Here is a 10,941-nt window from a genome sequence, read left to right as displayed (position 1 = left end):
GACTCCGGCCCAATATACATACAAGAGCAAGAGCATGAATGCGCATATTATTTACGATGTACAATAATATAACATTTACCGAGATTTATGCATAAATCATCATGTATAAAGAGTGCCAAATCACTCTCCACAAGACTGTATGACAGTTATTTCGAGCAATATTCCCGGACCACATTGGTTTTCACAGCTTCTGAGGTACAATCGAGCATGCATACCAAGATTTAAAAGAACGTCGTAAAACGATGTTTGATCAACGTTACAACATTCAAGGCCTCATTAACGCTTTTTAGTGTTACGGTAGACACGTGGAGGACATTTGCAAATTTGACGCATCAGTGACAAGAATAAAGTCCGATGGAATTCCCTATTTTGACCTGTACCATATGTTCCTATGTTTTTTTCAGGTGAACAATTGACTTGCCTTTGTATGTGTTTGTGACGGGTGCAACCGGTAGGTCAGGATACGTTCATCTTTTCGCGAACACTTGGTATCATCACTGTTTGATGGTGATTCATAAACACATGCTCATGATGTAGTCGGAATCCTACACTCGACTCTGCTTTTGACAGAGATTTTGTGAATATGGAAAGGGTTTTGTCGCTTTTATTTGGTTACATATTGTTTGCTAAATGCACCTGTGTGCACAAATAAAAGACCTCCTTTGTAAAACATACTGCAACTTTATTTCTGACACAATAATCTTCGTTTTATTCAGATTTACTTTCATACCAGTATGTTTAGAACTTTCCAGTGCTGTTATCTTTCCTTTAAGTTGTGGACACGTGTCAGACATTGCCGAGTCATCATCAGCAAACATGGCCAGCCTCTCTGTCCATATGCCGACATAACCTATATATATATATATATATATATATATATATATATATATATATATATACAATAAATATCTGTGGACTTACGAAAGTCGAGAGATAGCGATCTTTATTATTATTTACTTTCGTTTAACTAATGTTATATTTGGGATAACACTTTCTTAGTATAGTACAGATTCTAGTACTTTTTTGGGGTTGAGTCCCGTGCGGGATTCGAACCCACACCTGCCAGGGTGAGGCACCTAATGGCCAGCACACAAAGTCAGCGATCTAACCCACTCAGCCACCGAGCCTTCCACAAAAATGAAATTCCGACAACTGGTAGTCTAGATCACGTACTTTGATACATGTGTTATCCCAAATATAACATTAGTTACATTTGACCACTTTCTAAATGGCATTGTGTATTCATACTTTTGTTTAATCTGAAATTATTCTTAAGATGCGTCAATTCCAGCCCAAATCGCTTCCTATTCGTTCAACATCTCCAAACTTCCAGTCAAATGTATCCCCATCTTGACACTCCCCATCCCTATCGAGTGTAGTATTGTCGGAATCCTATAGTTGGTAAAGATTTCTTATGATGGTGTTGTCGCTATTATGTATAATAATTACTGAAATATGGACCTACAAATACCGTTATCATGACTTCAATGAACCCACGAATGTCCAGAATTTGTCACAGTCGAATGTCTGGAATGAGGCACGTGCTCTGTTCTTGAATCTTGTGTTGGACGCAGGCAAGAAATCGGTGTTTTCCGATAAATATCCCGTCCGCACTAGACAAGTAGATAAGGTCCTCTCTCTCTCTCTCTCTCTCTCTCTCTCTCTATCTCTCTCTCTCTCTCTCTAACAACTTGAAGACAATCAAAACTTGAGCAAATGGGTTCATTATTCTTGCACTCGTTCAATCCCATTGAGAAGGGACTTAGTGCACGAAATATATTTATTGATATAAACGCAAAATATTCCTCTAATGCATACGCTTTTGTTTGTTTGTTGTTTAACGCCGCACTCAGGGACTTAGTGCACGAAATATATTTATTGATATAAACGCAAAATATTCCTCTAATGCATATGCTTTTGTTTGTTTGTTGTTTAACGCCGCACTCAGCAATATTCCAGCAATATGACGGCGATCTATAAATAATCGAATCTGGACCAGACAATCCAGTGATTGACATAATCTTCATATCAAACGGTTATTATGAATACACTAAAAAACAAAAACAGAAAAACGTTTTGATAATTTTAGAAAAGTAATCAACTACATTTCAGCTATGCGATTGGGAGTTTGAGGTCCTGTGTTCGTTAACTGTGTTAGGGATATACTAGTAATTATGATTACACCTTATTATATAACCATCTCATTATAAATACTGACATGTATTTAGTGGACAAAAATTAGTTGTTTAATCTTCAAGAATTCAATTTACTGACTTTGTTTTAAAACAGTAATTGGGTTATGTGTGTAACAAAAATCAAGGTGTGTTGATTCCGAATCTTTGAGTGTGTTTGAAAGGTCTTTGTGTGTGGTTTTAAAGGCTATTAACACTGTGCATACACAGCACAGCATATACGTTCATGCAGATGCATAAAATGCATAGATCTTCCATAAAAAAATAATACAAGAATATCAAGTGGATAACAAAATATTCAGAAGTTGTTATTGCAACATTTACTTTTCTTTGTCGAAACTTTCGTTGCAGCAATGAATGTAATCCGGTCTACAGGGCACATCTGCCAACATGTACAATATAATTGAGATGCTCAGATTCATAATCTATACCTCACATCTAAGTAACGGTTACTGTCCGCAAGAAAACGATCGTCATCTTTGACAGGATTGATACTTATAGAGGTCTGGGAGTAGATGTTTAGGGCGACATCCAATAGCTACATACTGTCGGAAAGGGGCGAAGGAAAACCATGTCTCTACAGGTAGCAATGCGTAGCTGATAATAACATATGACAGGTGATATCATTAAATGATTAACCAACGAGCTACATGAATATAAGGACCTTGGGATTAATCTGGCGAGGAATTTTCAACATAAATTCGCGAGGGACAAACACTCCGTAATTCCGAGCTGCGAGCAGGTTATTCTTCATATTATCCGAGGTATTTTTCTGAGACAAAGGTTGGTTTCCTGATCTCAAGTGGAGTTCAGTATTCTATTGATCATGTTGATGGAACGTCGTGCATAGAATCGTTTGTGACGTCATGAACAATCATTAGAAAACGTAAAACTGGTTTATTGAATATAGTGAAGTTTCGATGAAGATTCTTACACCGTTATCAAGCTGGAGTGACTGCAACCACGTGATGAGATTAAAATATTCATAATATGTTGTGATAAGCAAGTAAACATAAACAACAACAGGTAATGGATAACAAATAACACACATGTAATGAAGCCAGATGTACAGTAAGGATAACAAAGAGCACACATGCAATGAAGCCAGATGTACAGTAAGGATAACAAAGAGCACACATGCAATGAAGCCAGATGTACAGTAAGAATAACAAATAGCACACATGTAATGAAGCCAGATGTACAATACGGATAACAAATAGCACACATGTAATGAAGCCAGATGTACAGTAAGAATAACAAATAGCACACATGTAATGACGCCAGATGTACAGTAAGAATATGAAATAGTACACATATTTTGAAGCCAGATGTACAGTAAGGATAACAATGAGCACACATGTAATGAAGCCAGATGTACAATACGGATAACAAATAGCACACATGTAATGAAGCCAGATGTACAGTAAGAATAACAAATAGCACACATGTAATGAAGCCAGATGTACAATACGGATAACAAATAGCACACATGTAATGAAGCCAGATGTACAGTGAGGATAACAAATAGCACACATGTAATGAAGCCAGATGTACAGTGAGGATAACAAATAGCACACATGTAATGAAGCCAGATGTACAGTAAGGATAACAAATAGCACACATGTAATGAAGCCAGATGTACAGTGAGGATAACAAATAGCACACATGTAATGAAGCCAGATGTACAGTGAGGATAACAAATAGCACACATGTAATGAAGCCAGATGTACAATACGGATAACAAATAGCACACATGTAATGAAGCCAGATGTACAGTAAGGATAACAAAGAGCACACATGTAATGAAGCCAGATGTACAGTAAGGATAACAAATAGCACACGTGTAATGAAGCCAGATGTACAGTAAGGATAACAAATAGCACACATGTAATGAAGCCAGATGTACAGTAAGAATAACAAATAGCACACATGTAATGAAGCCAGATGTACAGTGAGGATAACAAATAGCACACATGTAATGAAGCCAGATGTACAGTGAGGATAACAAATAGCACACATGTAATGAAGCCAAATGTACAGTAAGGATAACAAATAGCACACATGTAATGAAGCCAGATGTACAGTGAGGATAACAAATAGCACACATGTAATGAAGCCAGATGTACAGTGAGGATAACAAAGAGCACACATGTAATGAAGCCAGATGTACAGTAAGGATAACAAATAGCACACGTGTAATGAAGCAAGATGTACAGTAAGGATAACAAATAGCACACATGTAATGAAGCCAGATGTACAGTAAGAATATGAAATAGTACACATATTTTGAAGCCAGATGTACAGTAAGGATAACAATGAGCACACATGTAATGAAGCCAGATGTACAGTGAGGATAACAAATAGCACACATGTAATGAAGCCAGATGTACAGTAAGGATAACAAATAGCACACATGTAATGAAGCCAGATGTACAGTAAGGATAACAAATAGCACACATGTAATGAAGCGGTCGTGTAGCCTAGTGGTTAAAGCGTTCGCTCTTCACGCCGAAGACACGGGTTCGATTCCAGGTATGGGTACAATGTGTGAAGATCATTTCTGGTGTCCCCCGCCGTGATATTGCTGGGGTATTGCTAAAAGCGGCGTCAAACCATACTCACTCACTTGTAACAAGGGAGCTCTTGGTAAGTTTAAAGGTCATGCGTTCAATCATTACGTTACAGATCAAGGATATGATCAGAGATCAGGCTGCGTATTTGCGTAAACTACGCGTTAAATAAGCTGAAATACGCAGATAAATTAAATTCTAGCGTATCAAATACAAAAAACTACAAATACACCATTGAAAACTTAATGCGTATATTACATCTATTAGATTAGTACAGAGGTGTCTTTCTTACAAAGCTAGGTTGTAAACCAAAAATGGCTCCCGTGAGCGGGAGCTGCAAAACAGACGCAGATGAGTTTTCTACCATTCACATAGTTTTAAATGATTTACAAGGATTGTTACGAAACAGGTTTAAAGTTAAATAGCCAAATGTCAAAAAACAGGTGGGTAAAAAAATTTGAATACCCTTTCAAACTTGTGGATACTCAATCAAAATTAAATCCCTGGATAAAATACCCAAATAACCAAAAGCTTATCTGTAGCTCTGTCATAATGTTCACTGCTGCAACACTGCTCACGGCATGTCACACATCCCTTCCACATATGTAACAATGCTTATATTTCCCCCTAATCGCATTGATCCATCGGAAGCTATAATCACTATCAGCCCTAATGTAGTCCCTCTTTTTGTTTCTATAGGGAATCATGCCGAAGACCCGGGCTCGAATCCCGACATGGGCACAATGTATGAAGCCCATTACTGGTGTCCCCCGCCGTGATATTGCTGGAATATTGCTAAAAGCGGCGTAAAACAATACTCACTCACTCACTTCTATGGGGAAAGCCCGGAGCCCAGGGAAAGTACGTCATTTTGCGGCCATCATGAAATACCCAGTGCCTTTCATTTGCTGCGTCCGACCCATCGAAGTAGTAATTGCAAGGCCCAGTGTCTGCAAATAAGAGTGTGTTATAATAATTACTGCTTGACTGAAACACAAAATATACAGCATCCTTTCAACTATTTGTGTATCGTTGAAATGAATATATGTTTGATATATCAATCCACCATTCTTTAATGTTATGCTTTACATTTTGCATGCTAGAACACTACTGCTTGTGATGTTTTAGTCTACCTGTGTTTATTCTGTAACAGATCAGCAAGAAGGGGAGAACAATTGATTCCCATGGGGGATGCGTACTTCTTGCCTAGTTGTCTTATCCCCACATTTTACATTGATGTTATCAATGAGGAATGGACCCAGTAACATATATCTCTTTGTATGAATTGTTATGGAACTTTAGAATCCAGTAAACAAGAGCAATGGACATGTCTTCAGGTTTTAGAATCAAGCCAAAAATTGATAATGCCGATGCATGGCTTCGGCAGATTTCTTCCCCAGTTAACATATTGGCCTTACAAATGTATAAGACATTGTTTGATATGTCACTCGTACAAACTTTTTTTATCAAACAATCAATGTGGTGATGGTTACAAGTAGTATAGCTTTTCATAGCCATACTTTGGATGACAGCTAGCTGGGACAGAATGGGTATATACCAATTCTGTTTCCCCTTTTTCAGTTGGTGCATTCTACCAAAGACAACATCACACACTCTCTTTTGGCATATGCTTCCACAGCTTCCATAATGATTTAACCAGTTCTGAACCCGATTAGTAGCAAGATGCTCAAGATATTGTGGTCCATATTTGAATAACTGACGATGATTGTTATTGTCAATAACAGAGAATTAATGTTAAATTGGTCCCGTGAAGATCCCTGTTAGAACAGGTCTTTCGCAACCCGCGCTTGTCGCAAGAGGCGACTATGCTTGTCGTAGGAGGCGACTAACGGGATCGGGATGTCGGGCTCGATTATTTACAGACCGCCGTCATATATCTGGGATTTTTCTGATTGCGGAGTTTAACAATAAACAAACAAATTAAGTCCTCAGTATAGTTTTCAAAGTGTTTTATTGAAGACATGTAAGGAAATTTCCAAGTTTGACGCCCCGTGAAGATCAGGGTTAGAATAGGTCTTCAGCAATCCATTTTAAAGAGCGTCAAACGACTCAGAAAGTGTTGTTTTATATCAGGGTTACATAACTAAAAGAATCAGTAAAGCTTTAAAGAAATATTATGGTATACAGTATATTTGATATATTTCCATTATGTTTCCGTGTTTGTTCAAGTGAATGTGCACGAGGACGGTTATGGTGCTGACAAACCTAGAAACCATATCGGTATTTGAACCCACCATCATAGGTTTCTGACGTGCCCAAGGAACGCGATTCTGCAAAGCAAATTGCGGCACCTAAGACGTTATGCTCGCACATGGTTATATCGGATAACAATAGACAAATCAATGCATGTTTTCAACACAAATGTTTAATGCGAGGACGAAATGTATCAGTCTGATATATGAAACGTGCATACAACAGTAAGAGTAAAATATACAAACCTAGTGACGAGTTGATCTGCTTGACGACGTGGTTCTGCTTGTCCTCACTGTCAATAACAACAAAGTGTTCTCCTCTGGATTTACAGTCAGCAAGACCTTTGTCGTACGTCATCCTCTCCTGATGAAGCTGGCAGAGAGCATATGGTCTCTGAAGCTGGTAACAGAAGTTGAGGAGGCGGTTGTGGACGTAGCCAGATGGACAATCACCTGAGACAAACAAGGGCACTTATCATCTATATGTAAGAAAGTGAATCGTGGAACATATGATACCATCCTATACATTAACAGGTAACAGAGTGATAAAAACATTTTAGGAAACACAGTTCTAGCGCAACTGTATTGATGATAAAATACAATTATAATAGCATGATAATACTTTTTGCCGCTCATAGTGAACATTAAGTTCCGTAGTTGACTGGGCATGTACATTTCAAATTGACTGATAAACGATTTCTGAGGTGATGAACTTTTAAGATGTAAGTTCACATGAATGAATGAACCCCGGTGAAATAATGTGTTCATACCCTCACCTGTACCAACACTGTAGTACACTGTACCCGTCCCTTGTTCCCCGTCCTGCGGCGACATGAACAACACGTCATGGAGCTGACACCGTCGGAATTGTCGTCTGTAGAATACAGACACACACGCCTCATTCTGCAGACAGAGATCAACGCATCGGACGCCACTAAACACGTTTGTACATTCAGTCAAAATATTGATGCTTACTAAAACGTCTGCCATCTTTGTTCTTTTAGTTCCTCGTCCAGTTCCAATATAGGCTGATGTGTAGGAACCCGTTAGAAGGATTATCAGAGCCACCAACATCTTTCACGCAATCATCAACGACTGAAGTCACTCACGCTATATGTACTTATCGATTCAATGCAAATGAAGATGGGAATGTACTGAAAAGGTTATTAATTATCTTAGGAGACAAGAGTGTTTTTCGCGCTCATCAACTAATGAATTGTTCAAACTAAATGCACTTTAGGTAAATATTTACAATATGAACATATGTTTTTTGCAATCATCAAGGTAGACGTGTCGCGGTTTCACTTATTGATTCAATGGAGGAGATATGGTTTATCTGGTGCTTGTCAATATGTATTGTGAAGTCATATGTATGTAAGCGTCTTTTAAGTTTTTGTGATCGATTTGAAGTATTTTTTATATAAATCTTTTGCAACTAGAGTCAATACAAAGCGTCAACGCAACAGAATAATCTGTCTTGAATATTTCACGAAACATATTCCATGGGGTGTTAAAGGCAAACTGGTGATGAAACTTATGTCGTCGGATACATGTGGGGAGCCACGGACATTAAGGTGTTTTGATTCATGTATTCTCTTGTGTTCTCAAAAGAAACGTTGGGAGCCAAAAAAGATGTCGTAAGGTTGGCTTTAAAGCTGTTAAGATATCTCGGCTGTCAGGTGTCTGTTGACAGTGATGTTCTTTCAAAAGAGGACGGAAACTCATCATGTATTCTCTATCAGTTCGAGTGAAATAAAGCGACAATACCCTTTCCATATCCTGGTTGGTTGGTTGGTTTGTTGTTTAACGCCGCACGCAGCAATATTCTAGCTATATGACGGCGGTCTGTAAATAATCGAGTCTGGACCAGACAATCCAGTGATTGATATCATGAGCATCGATCAACGCAATTAGGATCGATGACATGTATCAACCAAGTCAGCGAGTCTGACCACCCGATCCCGTTAGCCGCCTTTTAGGGCAAGCATGGGTTGCTGAAGACCTATTCTACCCCGGATCTTCACGGGTCCTTTCCATATCCAATAAAAGAAGAAGTCGGTTGTACGAAAAGAAAATCTTGGAGCAAGATGAAGAGGAACGCGAGGTTTAAAGCTCTTAATACTAGTATATCAGGACGGCCAGGTTTCTTGCAATCCAAGAGATAGAGCTTTGCAGTTCGGGATGCAACTAATTGAACCGCCGCAAACTAGACGCAAACAAGACCATGGAACCAGAACATGGAAGTGTGAGTGTGAGTGAATTAAAATTTAATTTCGCATCGACATAATTTCAGCCTTGTAGTGGCGAGAAGAAGTTGACATATACAAGTTCAATTCAGTTTATTGTATTCAAGGCCAAAGGCCCACAGACATATAGATTACACAATGTTAAGTTTAAGGGGAGAAATGGATATACATGTACAGTGTATATGACGTTAACGAAAACATAATTTATTAGTATCCATCTTAAAAAATCAGAATTGTTCAAAGTCACAATTTTCTCTATATTTCGGGGATATATTCATATTTCTTATATTATCATACAACGGTCATTTCAAAATGACGTGAAATGCATCTTTAACCATATTCAAATTACAAAACTGACACATTCGGTTTTCTTTTAGGTTAGTTAGAGATCGGTTTGTAGTTATAAAAAACACACTGTGAGTGAGTGTTAACATCACCATTATATATATGTACCTTTCTTATATTATCATACAAAAGATATTTTAAAATAACTTTAAAAACTCATCTTCAACTGAGATCGATTTGTATTTTTTAAAACAATCAACTCTTTACACGTAAAGTCAATACAAAGCATCAACGCAACAGAATAACCAGTACCAGATATTTGCCATATGAGATTCTGCAACAAGCAGATCATTCAATCCAAGAGATCCAAAATGACAAGCTTGTTTGAGAAGTGAATAGGTGAATGATTTTCTTGACGCATTTTCTCTCCCGAAACGCTACGAAACCCTCCAAGTACATTCCAAGCACTTCTAGTGTACTCTGATCTCACCCCATGTGATCTGATGTCTCCCGACACCCTCAACACCCTCTGCGATACACTCCGATTCTTCACGATACACTCCAATCTCACCCGATACACTCCAAACCCTCCCAGTTGATTTCAATCTCACCCCATGTGATCTGATGTCTCCCGACACCCTCAACACCCTCTGCGATACACTCCGATTCTTCACGATACACTCCAATCTCACCCGATACACTCCAAACCCTCCCAGTTGATTTCAGTCTCTCCCCATGTGATCTGATGTCTCCCGACACCCTTAACACCCTCTGCGATACACTCCGATTCTTCACGATACACTCCAATCTCACCCGATACACTCCAAACCCTCCCAGTTGATTTCAGTCTCTCCCAGTTCACTCTGATCTCACCCCGTGCTAGCTGATCTCTCCAGACACACTTCAATTTCTCCCAGTTCACTCTGATCTCACCCCGTACTAGCTGATCTCTCCTGGAACATTCCCGTCTCTTGGGTGAATATAGGTCCCAGATGTTGATATAAAGTGGGTGTACCATCACAAAACCACCATATAATCTAAAGGGATCACCATTAATAAACACAATAACCTTAGTTTTATTCAGGTTTACTATCATACCAGTATGATAACAAAAAATTTCCAGTACATTTATCGTTCGTTGCAGTTGCGAACATATGTCAAACATTGCTGAGACATCATCAGCAATAGGCCTTCAGCAACCCATGCTAGGCGAATATGCTTGCCGTAAGAGGCGACTAACGGGATCGGGTGGTCAGGTTCGCTGTCATGGTTGATGTCATCGTATCCCAATTGTGTGGATCGATGCTCATGATATCAATCACTCGAGACTAGTGGCCAAGACTCGATTATTTACAGACCCCCGTCATATAGGTTGAATATTGCTGAGTACGGCGTTAAACAACAAACAAACAAACAAACAAATACATCATTCTTT

The 10,941-nt window shown here is 38.7% G+C and overlaps 1 protein-coding gene across 1 annotated transcript; it reads right to left on the bottom strand.

Annotated features, from left to right (window-relative positions):
• Positions 1-5,584: 5,584 nt before the first annotated feature.
• LOC139446310 (uncharacterized) lies at positions 5,585-8,049 on the bottom strand. The gene is made up of 3 exons (XM_071227659.1): positions 7,752-8,049; positions 7,222-7,428; positions 5,585-5,712 (listed from the first exon to the last, which is right to left on the bottom strand). The coding sequence occupies exons 1-3, from the start codon at positions 8,047-8,049 to the stop codon at positions 5,585-5,587; spliced, it is 633 nt and encodes a 210-aa protein (XP_071083760.1).
• Positions 8,050-10,941: the final 2,892 nt, after the last annotated feature.

Source organism: Haliotis cracherodii, unplaced genomic scaffold (genome assembly GCF_022045235.1).
Source record: "Haliotis cracherodii isolate W230 unplaced genomic scaffold, xgHalCrac1.p SCAF_6, whole genome shotgun sequence".
In the NCBI taxonomy this organism is placed as follows: domain Eukaryota; kingdom Metazoa; phylum Mollusca; class Gastropoda; order Lepetellida; family Haliotidae; genus Haliotis; species Haliotis cracherodii.
This window is presented reverse-complemented; position numbering and strand designations above follow the sequence as displayed.

Coding starts and splice junctions, on each gene's coding strand:
- LOC139446310 (XM_071227659.1), bottom strand. CDS start 8,049: ATGTTGGTGGCTCTGATAATCCTTCTAACGGGTTCCTACACATCAGCC. Junction 7,429..7,751: donor GTACTACAGTGTTGGTACAG/GTGAGGGTATGA, acceptor TGTTTGTCTCAG/GTGATTGTCCATCTGGCTAC. Junction 5,713..7,221: donor GCAGATCAACTCGTCACTAG/GTTTGTATATTT, acceptor TCTTATTTGCAG/ACACTGGGCCTTGCAATTAC.